The 20,014-nt window shown below is 36.2% G+C and overlaps 1 protein-coding gene across 6 annotated transcripts in view; it reads left to right on the top strand.

Moving 5' to 3' along the window:
• Window positions 1-20,014, top strand: part of HMCN1 (hemicentin 1) — a 546,437-nt gene that overhangs the window by 370,202 nt on the left and 156,221 nt on the right. For all 6 annotated transcript variants that reach the window (XM_044942718.2, XM_044942717.2, XM_044942719.2 and 3 more), the window contains 6 exons: window positions 3,284-3,397; window positions 4,091-4,177; window positions 11,355-11,546; window positions 16,025-16,198; window positions 17,940-18,053; window positions 19,107-19,252. In XM_044942718.2, the coding sequence (XP_044798653.2) occupies window positions 3,284-3,397; window positions 4,091-4,177; window positions 11,355-11,546; window positions 16,025-16,198; window positions 17,940-18,053; window positions 19,107-19,252 (827 nt within the window). The remainder of the gene's footprint in view (window positions 1-3,283; window positions 3,398-4,090; window positions 4,178-11,354; window positions 11,547-16,024; window positions 16,199-17,939; window positions 18,054-19,106; window positions 19,253-20,014) is intronic.

Here is a 20,014-nt window from a genome sequence, read left to right as displayed (position 1 = left end):
AGGGTTCAGGATGGGGAACACATGTATACCTGTGGCGGATTCATTTTGATATTTGGCAAATCTAATACAGTTATGTAAAGTTTAAAAATAAAATAAAATTAAAAAAAAAAAAAAAAAAGAGGTAATGAGCTCCCTGCCCCTAAGTGTATTCAAAGTTTAAATTCCCACTTTTGAAGGATTTTTCAAAAAAGATATTTTCCTAGTATTTGAGTTAGATCTAAATATCCTATTATCTATTTCTTCAAGATCTTGGTCTATAAATGATAGGGACTAAATGAGAAATGTCCATTGCTGTAGTTGTTATATTCATTGCCTATAATTAAATATATAAATAAAAATAATTATTAGCAATGTTTATTGCCTATAATGGACTTCCCAGTGGTAAAGAATCTGCCTACTGATGCAGGAGACACAGTTTCAATTCCTGGCTCAGGAACATCCCCTGGAGAGCAGAATGGCAATCCACTCCAGTATTCTTGCCAGAATAATCCCATAGACAGAGGAGCCTGGCAGGCCCCAGTCCTTGGAGTCACAGAGTTAGACACAACTGAGCATGCACACATTACCTACAATACTAGATCTATGCACTCCAGCAAGTTACTTCACTTTGCTAACCTCCGTTCTTCACTTGTAAGTGAAGATATTAGTAGTATTTAGGGGTTTTTATAAAGATGAGTTAATATGTGTAAAGCAGCTAACACAGTGCCTGCTTATATCCTCAGCATCCAATACCATGTTTGCCTTTATTGTCATAGACAACCTGCTAAAAATTTTGGGTCTCCCTATCCTGGGAAACTTTCCCGTGTCCTACAGTGCATTCATTTTCTTGAGACTTCCATCCTCTGTTGATCTTAGAGAATGCATACTGATGGCAAAGATTTTATTATAATTTGGTTACCAAAAACCTGGACACTTTATCTTCTTCTCTTAAAAATATCCTTGTTTTTGCATTCTCAATTGCTGAAAAAGTAGGAAACTTTATAAATATAACTACATTAGAGCTCCTGGAAATGAAAAAGTCAAGACAGAGTGATGTACTCTGGCTTATAATAGATTCACAGGAGTAGTGTTTTGGTTTTATTGTATAGTTTTGTTTTGCTTGACTAGCAAATGGAGATCCCTGAGCGAACACATTAGAAGTATTTCACCTTGTGACGCTGCCAGAGGAGACATTCAGTTTTGCAGTCTGAACATGTGTGTTGTGCAGTTTATGACTGAGAATCAGATGAATGGTGTATGACTCGTTCCTTGATCGGCTGCACGTTCCTGTTTCATTAAGATTAGTTCTCCTGAGACGTTAAGTCAAGTTTTTCATTGTTGAAGCCTCTATTATTGTTATGAAGTTACCTGCCAAGAACAGATAGCTGACTATAAAAATTTAACAGGTACAAGAAATGTCTCCATCTAAGTCTAATTTACTGTCTTTTTTTTTTTTTTTTTTTTTTGGTCTTTCACTGGAATGAGGGAGAGGACCAGGAAACAAAGAGAAAAGAAAGATGATGAGATTTATGAGGTTGAGGTTTGCTGAGCCAGCAATTACTCATAAAAGTTGTATTGTTTTAATAATATCTTTGAACTGGCATCATATTATGGTCTCACAGTCTCACTAATTTGAAGTAGCAGTGAGTGCTTGAATCTTTTCTTCATTAATATGTTTTTTGACATGTTTAGAGGATTTTTGTATTCAACTTTGCTTACTTAAATTCAACTGAGAGAAAAGACTAAATTTGGCAGTAGATGCTAAACAAAGTTCATCTTTCAATGGGTTGAGGATAAGTAGGTTGCTTAAAGGAAAAAAAAAAAGCTCAATGAGGACTTGCTTTGTTTATAAAAACAGAAAGCAGATGGAAATTCCTGATGAATTCAGATCCAGGTGAATATTTACAAGAAAATTTTATGTTTAACCATTTCAATTGTTTTAGTTCAAATTCAGGGTACTAAGCAAAAATATACCAAATGAAAAATTATTACAAAATCTAAGAAATGATTTACATTTTGTTCTTAGAAATTACTTCTCAAATGATTTCAAAGACTCTGCTCTTTCAGCGTATTTCTTTGTTCTCGGCTGGCTTTGTTTCAGTCTCATTTGCTAACTCCTCTTTCCTTAATCCTTAAGAGGATTTTCCTCCAGATCACACCCTTCAGCATATCAGTTTCATTCCTAGTCTACCAGTCTTTCTTCATTATGTAGAATTCAGAATATAAGGAGGAAAAAAAATCAGAGTCATGCTAATAAGGGAGGTGGCCCTCATAAACTTTGATATAAATAGCTCTAGAATTCCATGAAACTCAAATTGAAAACTCGTTGTCAGTCTTCATGGTTTCATCCATCCCTTGTATAATTGATGTCATTCCAATCTGGGTTGTTGGTGTAGTATTCTTTCTAATGTTTCCATTTCATATGTTCCATGGAAAACTGGGAATCTTTTCCTAAACATTCTGTCACAGTTGTTTTTCTGAAGTATGAATCATACCATGACTTTGTTTGTTTACATACTTCCATAGCCTTAGTGTGGAGAAGGCGATGGCACCCCACTCCAGTATTCTTGCCTGGAAACTCCCATGGACGGAGGAGCCTGGTAGTCTACAGTCCATGGGGTCACAAGGAGTCGGACAGGACTGAGCGACTTCACTTTAACTTTTCACTTTCATGCATTGGAGAAGGAAATGGCAACCCACTCCAGTGTTCTTGCCTGGAGAATCCAAGGGACGGGGGAGCCTGGTGGGCTGCCGTCCATGGGGTCGCACAGAGTCGGACACGACTGAAGCGACTTAGCGATAGCGATGGCCTTTAGTGAACATAATAAATCCTACATTCCTTAACTTAGCGTTTGAAGACCCACAGAATCCTCAGAATTGGCCACACTCCAGCTAGTCTCATCTCTCACTGTCTTCTCCCCTGTTCTGTTTTAGGTGCCACCTACTTTCTACCTCTGTATCCTCATGCTCCACCTACAGTCGTATCTTTTGACTCCTTTCTGTGTTAAAGTATACTTACCTTGCAAGATTATGTTCAAACATCACCTCTGTGAAACTCCATTTCTTGCTTGGTGTCACCTGGTTTATATTAACTTTCTTTGTCCATTAAACTGGAAAATTGTTCTGAATTATCCATTCTGTTATATACAGCCTTAAAAGGTGATATTTATTAAAAACTTGACATGAATACATTTTTAAAGACTTTGAAGTGAATTGTTTAAATCTTACTAAAATTCAGCATTGCATGGCAAACTTGTAAAGTTGCAGATTTCTTTTTGAGTCATCCGGTGGTTTGCTTCTCCAGGAGGTAGGATTCTGCGATTGATGCAGACCAGAACAGAAGATGCTGGCCAGTATACATGTGTTGTAAGAAACGCAGCTGGTGAAGAAAGAAAAATCTTCCGGCTTTCAGTATTAGGTATTTATACAGTTTACAATATTGACTCAATGGACCTGAGTTTGAGCAAACTCTGGTAGATGGTGAAGGACAGGGAAGCCTGGCCTGCTGCAGTCTGCAGTCCATGGGGTCACAAAGAGTCAGACATGACTGAGTGACTGAACAACAGCAGAAAAAAATAAAATTGTCTTAAACACATTCTGGAAGCAGATTTAACATTTATCTGCAGCTTGATCTTATATTTATATATTCTTTGGCCCCTGGATTGTCACTCTTGGCAAGAATTCAGTGTTAGAATGGTTTGTATGTAATCAGTTGGATTAAAGTGGCTGAAACGCCATGTCTTGTCAGTTCCCAGTTGTTCACCAGTGTTCTAAGGCTGTGATAACGTTTTAATGTGAGTGTGTATCTGAATTGTAGAGAGAGAAATAAGTGTCTCATAGAGTTTGTTACTCATTGACTTCTTGACAGATGTATCTGGATTTTATGATTTACATATAATAAAATTCATTTTAATTGAATTTATGATGTAACTTTATAGTTTATCTTAGAATTGATCAAGCAATATGGTAACATTATTCTAGTAAACAAATAATAATGAGAATTTGGGTTGTTTTAAAAGGTACAGCTTAGTAAAAAAAATATAAAATAGATACCTATAAATAACCAAATTGCTGTTATAATTGTTCCTTTTTCTGTCTATTTTTTTTAAAGTACCACCTCACATCATGGGTGAAAATACATTTGAAGATGTGAAAGTAAAAGAGAAGCAGAGTGTTACACTGACTTGTGAAGTGACAGGTAAGGGGCTCAGCTCTTTGATTTTTCCTCAGCTCACTGGCTATTCATTGCCTTCACTTACATCACAATTAGTTGAGAATAATCAAGCATTTGAAACTGAATTCTAGACCAGTATAGGTGGTAAAAATATAGGAGAAAATCTTTCAGATTCTATGGAGATAAAAAGGAAATTCTTAACAGTGAATAAAGGAAGGGAGAGAAGCATGGAACAGAGACAGAAAAAGAAATACATACTGGTCTTTTCTTTCAATTAGGTAAATTGTTTTTTCTTTTTTAATTCTTCTGTTTGTGGGTAGGATTTTTCTTTCCCACCTCCTATTCTTTTTTCTTTCCTTCCCCATGTTTGCACCTTCCTTTCCTTTTTACTGCTTTCTTCAAAGAAATAATTTTGGTGAAAGGATAGCATCATTAATAGTTACCCACCATCAATTATGATCAAAAATGTCACCTTTAGTTAATATGTTTGTGCATGAAAAAGAGAATGGAGATGAATAAAAATGAAAATTCTAAAGCTTTTACTGGCTTTCTCCATGAATCATTGTGTTGCATGTAATACAAATAAATCTATGAGAGAACATTTCCAAGACCATCTCTTTAGTGAAGGCATGACCTTGCAGTTTTAATGGAACAACTGGAGCAGCCCATACATTTTATAGAAAGTAAGAGTTGTAAGGAAGATTCAATTGATTTATTGCTCTGTTGTTTAGATGCCCTATAATACATTTATGAAAGCATGGAAGTATTTTCATTTTAGAAAGGCAGATATAAAAACTGTCACATATACATGATATAACCTGTTTTCTTCTTTATTTAAAATGATGTGGTAACAACTCTTGCATAGAGACCATCTGCCTAAATTTTATAACATCTTGAGCCTTCTAGCTTCTTCTTAATGTTTCACTTGGTTTTTAGAAATTTCTTTTTTATTTTTGTTTCATCAAGATATAATTGATATATAGTATTGCATAACTGTAGGGTGAACAACATAATGATTATACACACACACACACACAGACTACCACACTGTTAACACCCATCACCTCACACAGCTGCACACTTCTTTTGTGATTATAACTTTCATGATCTACTTTCTTGCAGCTTTCAAATATACAGTAAGTATTGTTAACTGTAATCGTGATTATTATCTTGTTATTAGAAGTTTGTGCTTTCTGACCACCTTCACTTATTTATCCCACCTCCAACCCCCTCACTATACAATCACTAATGGGTTCTCAGTTTCTGTGAGTTTGATTTTATTCAGTTCAGTTCAGTTCAGTCCCTCAGTTGTGTCCGACTCTTTGCGACCCCATGAATCGCAGCACGCCAGGCCTCCCTGTCCATCACCATCTCCCGGAGTTCACTCAGACTCACGTCCATCGAGTCAGTGATGCCATCCAGCCATCTCATCCTCTGTCGTCCCCTTCTCCTCCTGCCCCCAATCCCTCCCAGCATCAGAGTCTTTTCCAATGAGTCAACTCTTCACATGAGGTGGCCAAAGTACTGGAGCTTCAGCTTTAGCATCATTCCTTCCAAAGAAGTCCCAGGGCTGAGATTCCATGTATAAGAGAGATCAGACCATATTTGTCTTTATCTGTCTGACTTATTTCACTTAGCATAATGTCCTCAAGGTTTATCCATGTTGTCACAAATGTTAGGATTTCCTTCTTTTTCATGGCTGGATAATACTAAAAAAAACCATATATATATATAGTATTTAGTATTATATATTGTAGAATAATAGTGTTTAATAATAACATTAAATTATATGTAGAGTTTTGCATATGTCGCATTATCTTTATCCAGTCATCGGTCCATGGACACTGAGTTTGTTTCCTTGTCTTGGCTGTTGTGAATAATGCTGCAGTGAACATGGAAATGCAGATGTCTCTTTTGAGATAGTGATTTCATTTTCTTTAGATGGTTGAACACATAGTAATTCTATTTTCAGTTTTTTGAGGAACTGTGATACTGTTTTCCATAGAGGTTATACCAGTTTACATTCCCTCCAAAGGTGTACAAGGATTCCTTTTTTTCACATCCTCATCAACACTTGTCACTGACTGTATTTTTTTTTTTAATTTTTATTGGACTGTAGTCAATTTACAATGTTGTGTTAGTCTTAGGAGTATAGCAAAGTGAATCTGATATACATATATCCACTCTTTTTTAGATTCTTTTCCCATATAGGTCATTAGAGTATTGAGTAGAGTTCTTTGTGCCATCCAGTAGATCCTTATTAGTTATCTGAGTTCTTTGTGCCATATAATAGGTCCTTATTAGTTACCTATCTGATATATAGTAGTGTGTATATGTCAGTACCAACCTTCCAATTTATCTGTCCCCTCTCTTATTCCCTACTCACCGTAAGTTTATGTTCTACATCTGTAACTCCTATGTTTTTTGTAATAGCTATTCTAACAAGTGTAAAGTGCTATCTCATTGTGCTTTTATTTGTCTTTCCTGGATGATTATGACATTGAACAGCTTTTCTTGTACCTGTCAGCCATTTGAATATCTTCTTTGCAAAAATATCTATTCAGGCCCTTTGCCAAATTTTTAATTGGATCCTTTGTATGTTTGTGTGTGTGTGTGTGTTTTGCTGTTGAGTTATATGAGTTCCTTACATATTTTTAATATTAACCACTTTATCAGATAGTGGCTTGCAAATATTTTTCCTATTTTATAGTTGCCGTTTCATTTTGTTGATGGTTTCTTTGCTGCATAGAGTTTTTTAGTTTGATATAGTCCTGTTTGTTTGTTTTGGCTTTTGTTGCCTATACTTCTGGTGTCATATCTTAGAAATCATTGCCAAGACCAGTGTCAGAGAGCTTTGTCCCTATGTTGTCTTTCAGGAGTTTAAGGGTTTCAGGTCATACATTTAAGTCTTTGATCCATTTCAAGTTAATTTTTATGAGTAGTGTAAGATATGGATCTAGTTTCATTCTTTTTCCATGTGAATATCCAGTTCTCCCACCACAACTTATTGAAGAGAGGGTTTTTTTCCATTGAGTATTCTTAAGTGTCCTGACGGAGAAGGCAATGGCACCCCACTCCAGTACTCTTGCCTGGAAAATCCCATGGATGGAGGAGCTTGGTGCGCTGCAGTCCATGGGGTCGCTAAGAGTCGGACACGACTGAGCAACTTCACTTTCACTTTTCACTTTTACGCGTTGGAGAAGGAAATGGCAACCCACTCCAGTATTCTTGCCTGGAGAATCCCAGGGATGGAGGAGCCTGGTGGGCTGCCATCTATGGGGTCGCACAGAGTCGGACACGACTGAAGCTACTTAGCAGCAGCAGCAGCAGCAACCCTCCTGATGGTGTATGTATCAGTTTATCTTTCCATTTATAATTCTGTTCCATTGGTCTGTGTGTCTTTTTTTATGGAATACCTTACTGGTTTGATGACTGGAGCTTTGTAATATAGTTTCAAATAAGAATATGTGATGCTTCTCGTTTTGTTCTTCCTTTTCAGGATCGCTTTGGCCATTGAGGGTCTTTTGTAATTCCAAACAAATTTTAAGATTTTTTTTTCCATACCTGTTTAAAAAAAAATGCCATGGTAATCTTCATAGGGATTGTATTGGACCTATAAATAACTTTGAGTAATATGGACATTTTAACAATATTAATTCTTCCAGCCCATGAATACAAGATATCTGTCCATTTATTTGTGTCTTCTTTTATTTATTTCATCAATGTCTTATAGTTTTCAATGTAGGGATCTTTCACTTCCTTGATTATATTTATTCCTAAGTTTTTTTTTGGTTTTGATGCTATTGTAAATTAGATTTTTTTAAATTTCTTTTGCAGATAATTTGTTGTTAGTGTATAAAATGCTACTTATTTTATCTTGATTTTGTATCTGAAGCTTTACTAAATTTATTAATTAAAGCTAATAGGTTTTTTTGGTGGAATCTTTAGGATTTTCTCTATAACCATGCCATCTACAAACAGAGACGACTTCTTCCTTTCCAATACTGATGCCTTTTCTTTTTTGTGTGTGATTATCTGGCTCGTATTTCTAATACTGTGTTGAATAGGAATGGTGAGAATGGGCACTCCCATTTTATTCTTGGTCTTAAAGAAAAAACTTTTACTCTTTCACCATTCAGTATGATGTTAGCTGCAGAGTTGTTATATGGCCTATTTTATATTGAAGAATGTTCCTTCTATATATGATTTGTTGAGATTTTTTTTTAATCATGAACAGATTTTGAATTTTGTCAAAAGCTTCTGTGCATCTACTGATATGGGTATATGATTTTTATCTTTCATTCTGTTGATGTGATGTATTATATTTTCTGTGTCTTGAACCATCCTTGAATCCCAGGGATGAATCCCATTTGATCATGGTGCATGATCCTTTTAATTTAATGTTGAATTCCATTTTCTAGTTTGTTTTTTTTTTTTTTTTTTTTGAGAATTTTTGTTTTTGTATTCATCAGGGATATTGGCCTGTAGTTTTCTTTCTTACCTGACTTTGGTATCAGGGTAATGCTGGCCTTCTCAAATGAGTTTGGGAATGTTCCCTTGTCAATTTTTTAAAGAGTCTGGGAAGAATTGATATTAGTTCCTTTTTAAAGATTTGGTAAAATTTATCACTGAAGCCATCTGGTCTCAGCTTTTCCCTTTAGGGAGGTTTTAGATTTCTGGTTTAATGTCCTTACTAGTAATTGGTCTGTTTAAAATTTTCTGTGTTCTCATGGTTTAGTCTTGGCAGGTTTTATATTGCTAAGAATTTATTCCTTTTCCCCTAGATTGTTCAACTTGTTGGCTATAATTTTGGAGAGTAGTCTCTTATGATTCTTGTAGTTCTGTGGTATCAGTTGTAATGTCTCCTCTTTCATTTGTAATCTTATTTATTTTGATGCTCTTTCATCTCTCTTTTTTCCTTAGTCTAGCTAAAGGTTTATAAATTTTATTTTTTCAAAGAACCAGTTGTTTTATATCTTTTCTGTTGTTTTCTTGTACTCTATTTCATTTATTTCTGCTCTAATATCTAATTTATGTCCGTTTAGGAATGCCATTTTTAATTTCTTAGAAGACTGGTCTGGTGGTGGTTTTTGTTTTTGTTTGTTACTCTCAGGTTTTGTTTGCTTGGGAAAACCTCTTATTCATATTTTTTCAGCTTTAGTATTCTTGGTTGACAGGCTTTTGGTTGTTGTTTTTTTTTTATTTAGAGTATCTTAGGCCAGTCTCTCTTAGCCTTCTAAGTTTCTTATGAGAAATCTGCCTATACTCTAACGGGAGTTCCCTTGTATGTGATATGTTGCTTTCCTCTTACTGCATTCAAAATTTAGTTATAAGGTATTTAAATGTAGCCCTTTTTAGTTCAACCTATTTGGGATCTTATGGGGCTCATGAATGTGAATGTCTATTTGTGGAAGTTTTCAGACATTATCACTTTAAATATACTTTCTCTTGCTTTCTCATTCTCTTTTCCTTCTGGGATTCCCATAATGTGTATATTGTTTTGGTGATAGTACTTCCTAACTCCTGTAGGCTTTCTTCATGTTTCTTCATTTTTTTTTTTAATTTTGATCCTCTGTTTAGATAACTTACAATATTCTAGTTCACTGATTATTTCTTTTGCTTGGTCAAGTCTGAAGTTGAGGCTTTCTTTTGAAATTCTTTAGTTCAGTCATTGTATTCTTTAGCCCTAGGATTTGTTTGTTTGGTTGTGGGGGTTTTGTTTTTTCTTTATGGTTTCTGTTTCTTTGTTGAACTTCTCATTTTGTTCGTGCATTATTTTCTTAATTTTGTTTACTGGTCTTCTTTAAGAGGATTATTCATAGATCTCCACATTTTTAGGGTCAATTGTTTTGTTATTGGAGCTTTATTAGTTTCTTATGAAGTGTCATGTTTAACCAATCCCTTGCAGTGGTATCTGCACACTTGAGGGTCTCCAATTCCAGACTTTAAAGGTTTGCTTCAGCAGAGATAGTTCTTCACCATGCAACTCAACTTGGGACTCTGCCTGGGTCAACTAGTAGCATGCTTGCACAGATGGGCCTTTCTGTCAGGGTCTCTATTTGGGTGAGGCCCACTGTCTCTTCCTGAAATGTGAGGTCAGGACACAGAGTGCCATGTGTGCTATGCTCAGCAGTTAGGTGAACCTGTGAGCTTGCTTTCCTGCCCTGTTAGGGCTATAGAACAGACTTCATTGCCAATACAGTTGAGCCTTAATATATCATCCTAGTCCACTTTCCTAACAGAACTTGTTTTTATAGTTCTACATTTTCAAAATAAAAAATCTGAGCAATTTAAAACAGTATTTTTAAAAGTCCCGTTAAAATATGAAAGGTATTTTTCCTAAAGGCTATAAATATTAAAGGAGTAGTACTATGTATTTCTATCTTTCTATCTATATATCTATGCTAGAATCCTGGTATAAACACAAAATACCTGCTTGTTGAATTGTTTAATTAAAGGCTTTCCTTATTTGCAGCTTTCCCTCAAAAATATAAAATCTTCTTTAGAAATTTAATATGCACATAAAGGTATTCATGAGTAACAATTTTAGTAAAAATGCATGCTCCATTCTTTTTTAAATGTATTTTATTATGAAAATATTAATTGTAATAACCTTAGGTATGGGCTGTGTGTGTGTGTGTGTGTGTGTGTGTGTGTTTGTTTGTGTGTGTGTGTGTTAGTCATCCAGATGTGTCTGACTCTGAAGTCCCATGGACTGTAGCCCGCCAGGCTCCTCTGTCTATGGACTTCTCCAGGCAAGAGTGCTGGAATGGGTAGCCATAGGGATCTTCCTAACCCAGGGATCAAGCTCAGGTCTCCTGCATTGCAGGCAGACTTTTTACCATCTGAGCCACCAGGGAAGCCCAAGGTATGGTATAAATTTAGTTAAACACAAAGACTAATATAACTATTTCACTTGTAGATTTTAAAAATATAAGCATGATTATTATTGTAAATTCACTTATGTTTGCAAATTTATTTTAAAATGAATAGCTTTCCATTCTTTTAGAAGTAGAATAATTAAAAAGGGAAATGAATGAAAAATGCATCCCTTTCTTTATTTTTTAATTTTGTATTGGAGTATAATCCAGAGAAAACCATAATGTGAAAAGATACATGTACCCCAATGTTCATTGCAGCACTGTTTAAAATGCATCCTTTTAGTTACCAATTGTAGACGTGAAATGTCTTTTTGTTACAGGGAATCCAGTACCAGAAATAACATGGCATAAAGATGGTCAGCTCCTGAAAGAAGATGACACTCATCATCTTATGTCTGGTGGCCGTTTTCTTCAAATTGTGAATGCCCAAGTGTCACACACCGGAAGATACACATGTTTGGCGTCTAATACAGCTGGTGACAAGAGCAAAAGTTTCAGTCTTAATGTGTTGGGTAGGTGTAAGCATTGCTTCAAATCTTGACGAATCAGCCATGGCAACAAGTTCAATTCCCTTCTTTTATTGTTTAGTTAATATTTCTATCTGGACCAGAGCTTGTGTACATTTGCTTCTTTTCTTTTCTTTTATATTTTATTTATTTTTTTTAATTTTATTTTATTTTTAAACTTTACATAATTGTATTAGTTTTGCCAAATATCAAAATGAATTTGCCACAGGTATACATGCGTTCCCCATCCTGAACCCTCCTCCCTCCTCCCTCCCCATTCCATCCCTCTGGGTCGTCCCAGTGCACCAGCCCCGAGCATCCAGCATCGTGCATTGAACCTGGACTGTTTTCATTAATTAATTTATACATTCATTCATTCCATTTGGCATACCTACTGTTTCCAGGACTGTGTTTTGTACTAAGCACAACTATGAATAAGATATACATTAAATAAATAGTAATAAAGGAAAAACAAATACTAGTAAAAGAAAAGCAGGTTAACAATGAAAGGAGCTCAATGTGAGATATTTTATCATTTCTTTGGGGGATTCTGCCATTATTGGTAATTGTACATACTGGAATCTCTGTTGGTAACTAAGATGAAGAATAAATGTGGACAAGCTCATGAAAATTTTATGCTTGCTCATGAGTGATAATGAATTAACACAATCCCTTGTGAGGCGGAAGGGTTAAAACAGCATTAAAATGCTTTTATTTTAGAAATGTGTTTCCTCTGTCTTAAAACACATCATCTCTTCTTCCCTTTGCTAACTTATATATCAGTACTGGGGGCTGCTCCTACTGGGGTGAGCGACTGCTGTAGATTTTCTTTTCCTTCACATAACATGCTGCTCCTCTGTTTTTATGTGTGTTTATCTATTTGTTTGCTAACTTATTAATACCTAAAAAATCTTAGAGGGTACTACTGTGCAGTAAATTACCTGGAAATTGCAATTTTTGGTTTTTTACCATTTGATTAATGAGAATTTTCCTAGATAAATTCCCTCCCCTTGAGATTAATGTGCAATGTGTAAATTCGATATTGAGTCAGTGATGAGCTGTGAAGATTCCCAGGTTAAAACGTACACTGAGACCACAAGTATAGGTTTTAAATCTCAAATGGCTTCCTTCTCATTTAACACAGATCACTTGTACATTTGAATATCAAGCCCTTTGAACACAAGAAAAACTATACCATGAAAACAAATGGTCTAAGAATGGTGAAATAACTGTACGTTCAGTTTCTGCAGCGTTAAAGTTATACTTATTTCTCAAAAATAACATTAAAATAGAGTCTAGATTTCTGCTCACATTAGAAATTTAAAGTGCATCACCTAAATACATTGCATTTGATTACTGATATCAAAACATGTTTCATTCTACTCAAACAGACTGACTATAATTGAGGATGCAAATTCTTGCTATTTTTTAATTTCTTTACTTGTATGTTATGATAGTTACTGGCTAGACTAGTGGAATAGCTAGTCTCATACAGGATACAGTCCTCAGGCAGCTTACAGTCTAGTTGAGTAGAAGAGACATGTCGGCCAGAAAAGCTAAGTCAGAATACTGGATAATGTATAAGTAAGTGTTAAATGAACACTATATATAAGTAATACTTATATAAAATATAAACTCCCTAAGCAAAACTGTTTTTATCTTGAAAAAATATAGCCCCAGCACCTGTTACCTGAATCAGTAACAACGAGAGTTCGTGAGCCAATTGTCCTGTAACAAACTCATCTTCCCTGCATGCCCATCAGTGTTTGAAAGTCAAATACCCAGCCAGGGATTTCCTCCCCGCTGCTGTAGCCTGTTGCTTCTCTAAATTCCTCATGACCCCTTCCTCCCACCACTGATTGACCTCCCAGTACTGGCTCATGTGCAGATCCTACCCCTGTCCTCTGGAAACTAGATTTCAAACTCTTTCCAGCTCCTTGCAGTAACTGAACTCTGACTCTTCCCAGGAGACATCAGCTCCCTGGGGATTCTCTCCAGTGGGGATCACTTATTCTTTATCACAGGCATCTCAAGTTATATTATCTGACTATATTCCTTCCTCCACTTCCTACTCGCTTTCTGGTTACTTATTTCTTGCCATTCTCATTCATTCATTGAAGATGAGGGATCTGAATCAAAGTCTTCTTTTCACCAACTTCATAAAAAGTTAAGGCTATTTAAGTGTGTATATTTGCAAGTTCTAGTCTACCCAGCCATAATTTAGTGTTCTTACCCTTTCTTTTCCTAGAGGGTGAATTATCCTTTTTGTTCACAGGTTTTGCTTCTGCCCTTCATCCTGTATCTTGTCCCGCTTCTTTGGTCTGTCAGTCATACCCATTGTCTGCCTTACCTCCAGCTTCATCTTCTGTTGCCTTCATCACTTCATATAGTCAATACTCTGTCTATACATCTTATCCCACTAAAAACAAGCTTCTGCCCACACCATTCTTGATACTACTGTTGTAAGACTACTTGCTGTTAGATCAAACATTATTCAATTCTTATCTTAATGGTTGGATCCCTAAATGATGTATCTCTTTCTCCTGGACACTGTCCTTCCCTAGTTATCCTTGCACACCTTTGGTTGCTGTCTTTCTCTCTCCTTTATGAACTCTTACTTAATCCATCTCTTAAACGTTAGGTCCCCTTATGTTTCATCCTTATTTCATTGCTCATTTTACTGTAGTCTCATCAGGTAACAAATTTAATTCCCAGAGGTTTAATTATCATTTCCTATCAACTGGAGACTTTTTAAAATCCATACCTGCCACCCAGATCTTTCTCCCAAGGTTCAGATTTCTACATACAATTGCTTCTTGGACATTTCTACCTGGAATTCTCACAAGCATTTAGTCAGACTGAACAAACCATCTTCCCCTCCTGAACGTGCAGGTCTTTCCATATTTTCTCTTTGTTTTGCCTCAGTGCAATTTACCTAGGTTCATTCCCAAGCAAGAAAATTGGAAGTTACCTTTGACTTTGGTTTCTTAGCCCCTTAAATTCTATCATCAAGTCCTAACAGTTGGTTTTCTAAATCCTTTAGTTGTCCCCTCCTCTTTGTTCCTTTCTCCACTGCTGTAGTTCAGGCCCTCATTATTATTATTATTATTTTTTTTTACAAAATAATATTTCTGCATATTCTTAGAATTGGATTAGAAGTTTCAAACCTCATTCAAACTGTTTTTAATCACCAAGATAATAAATTTTTTAGACTTTTAGCAGTAATACTAGATGCCAGAACACATGGAACTATATCAGAATTTTGAGTGAATATAAATTAGAAATCTAGCATTCTATTCACACTAACTCAAACAAATAGAATCAAAATGTCATAAATTTTTTAGCTAGGCAAAATTTCATAATTTTTCTAAAAAATACATATTATACATATTATATATATATGTGTGTGCGTATATATATACACACATATATGTGTATATATATATGGGCTTCCCAAGTGGCTCAGCAGTGAAAAGTCTGCCTGCCAATGCAGGAGATGTAAGAGACATGAGTTTAGTTCACTGGAGAAGGAAATGGCAACCCACTCCAGCATTCTTGCCTGGAAAATCTCATTGACAGGGGAATCTGGCGGGCTATAGTTCATGAGGTCACAAAAAGTCAGACATGACTGAGTGCACGTACATGCTCACGAACATACACACACACACACACACACACACACACACACGTATATGAAAGCTTTTTTGAAAAATACAAATCCCCAGCTATTGCTTTTTTTCCTCCAAAGCTCCAGATGTGTTTCTAATGAGCAACCATGTTTAAAAACAGCAGGACTATATGGTGATCTTCTACTTTTATCTAGTGTGTTTCACTTTTTCTATTTCACATTCAGTGCTCCTATTTCATTTAGTTTGTTTTCCAATTTCTCTGTCTCTGTCTTTTTTTCTTTTGATGTTCTTTCTCATGCCTTTACCAAGCGTAGTGGCAGATTCATGTTGATGTATGGCAAAACCAATACAATATTGTAAAGTAATTAGCCTCCAATTAAAATAAATAAATTTAAATGTAAAAAATAATAAAAAAGAAAAGCTTTCATTATCTTTTATGGAACAAGTGTACCTATCATTCTCTTGCTTCCAAACTGACCCCTTTGAGTCCAAACTCTGTATATTTTCTATATTCTCTGTATATTTCCTGCTTGCTCCTCATTGTTTACACTACTCTGCTCCCAGTATGCTCCCGCCTCCTACTACTCTCCTTTCTTTCATCTTCTAACCAGTACCAGTTCTTTGAGGCTCACTTTGAAATCTGCCCCTTTAGGTGATCCCTGATGAGAGTCCTCTCACAGCCCCGCACCTTAGATTGGATTGGAGACTCTGCGTCCTCCATATATCCCGTACCTCTATTTCCATGATTGTCCATACTGCAGTGTGTTAGGGTTACCTTTGATATGTCCTCTCCTCCTGCACAGATAAAGAAGTTTCTGAGTCTATTTCTTGGATTAAATTTTAAATCTTTTTCAGTATCTCCTATAATTGCTGGTGTTGATGGCGATGGCAGCCCTGAAGACGTCACTGTTATCCTTAACAGCCCCACATCTTTGGTCTGCGAAGCTTATTCATATCCCCCAGCCACCATCACCTGGTTTAAGAATGGAACTCCTTTAGAATCCAACCAAAATATCCGTATTCTTCCAGGTAACTAGCTTACACCCAAGATGCGTTTGTGCCACCTACTTGTATAAAAAACACAATCATTGCTATTTTTATACAAACACTTACATTGTTCGTGGTGTTGTACTATTGCTATCTAATTTTTTAATTTTACCTCTAAATCTTGTAATCTAGGGTAGTAAAATTTCTTTTTGAAAGACCAATAAAGTAAATAAAAGGCAAATAAATAAATACTACAGTGTGATTAATTGCTTAAATATAATGTGGAATACCAAAAAGGGTAGAAATTCACTTCTTGTTGAATTGAACCTTGAAGGTTAGTATTTAGATTGACAGAGTTTGTTATTCCTCATTAATACTTGGAAATATGTATGTATGAAAACAGAAAGCATTTAAAAGTATGATCACTAACTTTAAGAAATTTGTAGGGATAATACATGTGGAAGGAAGTTCATTAACCATAGGAATCCATGGATAATCATGGGTTGTGAATAGTCATGTTGTGTAGTTGCTAAGTCATATCTGACTCTTTGCAACTCGTGGACTATAGCCCACCAAGCTTCTCTGTCCATGGGACTTCCTAAGTAAGAATACTGGAGTGGGCTTCTGTTTCCTTCTCCAGGGAATCGTCCCGTCCCAGGGATTGAACCTACATCTCTTGCATTGGCAGGCATTTACAGGATGATTTTTTATCAGTACTCATAGAGCATAATAAATGAGGTAGTGACAAGTTTTATAATAATGAAAAAAGTAATGTCCACCATAGGCTGAAGTGGTCATGAAATGGTTTGTCATAGCCAGAACTTCAAACAGACCTTCGAGAAAGTTATAGAACTTTGTTGGTTGGAAATGAGTTAGGGGAGATTTCAGATCCATCAGAATGACGAGTATGGGAAAAGCACAAGGTAAGAATGCCCTGTCTACATGCAGGCAATAATAAACATGCTCCTTACCTCCCTCCTGAGTAGACTGTGTTCACAGGTATATATGTCAGGGAGGAGGGCAGGCAGGACATAGATCAGAAAGGTACGTTGGAGTCTTGTTTTGAATGCCGAGATTTAAGAGTTTTGGCTTTATACTTTAGTCAATTGAAAATCATTGAAGATTTTTAGGAAGGAAAATTATAATGAAAAACTGTGTTTAGGGACTTCCCTGCTGGTCCAGTTGCTGACTCCTCAGTCCCAATGCAGGAGGCCCAGGTTCGATTCCTCCCTAGGGAACTAGATCCCACATGCTACAACTTAGAGTTCACATGCAGCAAGTAAGAGCCAGCACAGCAAATAAATAAAAAAAAAATTTTAATAAGCTGTTTTAGCAAAATCAGTCTTTACTGATAGGCCAGGTAGATGAGAGGAAGAAGATAACTAAGGCAGAAGACCTGTTTGTAAAGACATGTGTACACCCATGGCTGATTCATGTTGATGTATGGCAAAAACCACCACAATATTGTAAAGTAGTTAGCCTCCAATTAAAATAAATCAATTAATTTTAAAAATGCTAAAAAATAAAAACCTTAGTTACAGTGTGTGCAAAGAGGCAGGGGAGGGTCAGAATGAGCATGAAGCATCATTAGCATAGCAGACCACTGAGGACTTACCAATCTATGTTGTATTTTGTCCATCTGTATTGTAGTTTGTTTTGTCTATTGTAGAATCAGCATAGAGTAGAATAAATAGGGTAATAGTAAGAACTAAAACTTGTGGTTTGTGCAAACCCCACTGCCAGTGTGACTTCAGAGATTCTTTGGTGTTCTGTTGCTTTTCAGGAGGCAGGACTCTGCAGATCCTAAATGCACAGGAGGACAATGCTGGGAGATACGCTTGTGTAGCCACTAACGAGGCAGGGGAGATGATAAAGCATTATGAAGTGAAGGTCTACAGTAAGTTCTGAAAGAACACTATGTTCCAAGTTTTCTCCAGGTTTTCTAACTTTTTCAATTCTGTTTTTCATTCTGGGTTCATAATTATTTATATTCATCATTAAAGTGAATCGTTTATGCAACTCTCTTCATTAAGATGGAAGTTGAATTAAACATTGTGCCCATGACCTCAATTTCTTCAAGATGTGAAAAGCCCATGGAATCGGCTCACTGACATTTTGGAGAACTTGTCAGTAGCACTTTCTTAAGTTCCTCTATTTTTTTTCTTGTGAATTACCCTTTTCTGAATTTTGCTGTGTGGAAGTACTTTCATGCTCAAAACTGTTCCTTAAATATACATGCTCTATTCAGCAGCCTCAGATGAGTTTGTCAGTGACTTTGGGCTGATCCACTGTACACTTATTTTAAAAAAAAAAAAAAAAGAATAGTACTGTTAATAAGGAGTACAATTGATTTTTTTTTTTAAGGAAAAGCATCTTTTTAATTATCTTTTGTTCATTAAATAATTCCCCTTAGGAACTAATAAAATGCATTTTATGGGTTATACTCAGGCTGTGTTTGGGGACCCAGAACAAACTAAACTAACTGTTCTGAGAAGCATGTAACTCATTGGCAGTATTATAGTGATGAGGGGAGAAAGACAACTTTCTCCACATTCTCTGTCTGAACACTGCCGTTTCATAAAATGCTCAGTTGGGTCCTTGATGAAAGGAGAGCATAGCAAGTGCCTAAGTGATTTCCTTGTTTTCTTAAGTGGTTCTCGTTGTGATTTCCATGGCATTCCATTTTAAGAACTAATGTTGGGACCTCCCTGTCAGTCCAGTGGTTAAGACTCCACGCTTCCACTGCAGGGGGGCACAGGTTCAACCCCTGGCCAGGGAACTAAGGTCCCACAGGCTATGTGGCATGAGCAAAATAAAATAAGATTCAGTTCAGTTCAGTTCAGAGATTGTGCTAATGGTTGCACAACATTATAAAAAAAATTAAAATAGAAAAAAATTTTGAAAAGTAAAAGAACTAATGTTTAATATTTTAATATTTGTGTTTATGCAGTTCCACCCATAATCAATAAAGGGGACCTCCTGGGGCCAGGTCTTTCCCCTAGAGAAGTGAAGATCAAAGTAAACAACACACTGACCTTGGAGTGTGAAGCCTATGCAGTTCCCTCTGCATCTCTCAGCTGGTACAAGGATGGACAGGCCAGTCAAGTTTTTTTCTTTTGTTGATGGTTTTTTTATAGACTAAAATGGTCAATTAAATTAAAAAAAAACAAAACACCCAGACACAGGTAACTCAGAGAATCAATGTGACCTTAAAATTAGAACAATCCCAGGCTCCTAGAGTATAAAATTCAAAAAACACACACAAAAATTGAACCATATTCAACAAATTTAATATTAATTTCATCACTAAAAAGTTTGAAGGACTGTTTTAACATACAGTAGCAATTGTCTTTGAAAATCCAGCCACCTTCCCACTGGTGAATGATGTTTGTGCTCTGTGGTTTTTCAAACTGTGGAGAAGAAACACAAAAACAGTGCTGAGTCAGATTAGAATGATCGGTATAACACAGGTACTAAGCTGAAACTCCAGTACTTTGGCCACCTCATGCGAAGAGTTGACTCATTGGAAAAGACTCTGATGCTGGGAGGGATTGGGGGCAGGAGGAGAAGGGGATGACAGAGGATGAGATGGCTGCATGGCATCACTGACTCGATGGACGTGAGTCTGAGTGAACTCCGGGAGTTGGTGATGGACAGAGAGGCCTGGCGTGCTGCGATTCATGGGGTCGCAAAGAGTCGGACACGACTGAGTGACTGAACTGAACTGAACTGAAGTTTATTCAGAACTTTCTCTAAACACTTTTAGCTCTTTTTCAAAAGCGTAATATTGCTAACATTTCAAGATAAAGGAAAAAAGCTAAATATGATGATAAAGTGCCCAATACAGGTAACTGGGGC

This window comes from Bubalus bubalis, chromosome 5, assembly GCF_019923935.1.
Source record: "Bubalus bubalis isolate 160015118507 breed Murrah chromosome 5, NDDB_SH_1, whole genome shotgun sequence".
In the NCBI taxonomy this organism is placed as follows: Eukaryota; Metazoa; Chordata; class Mammalia; order Artiodactyla; family Bovidae; genus Bubalus; species Bubalus bubalis.
This window is presented reverse-complemented; position numbering and strand designations above follow the sequence as displayed.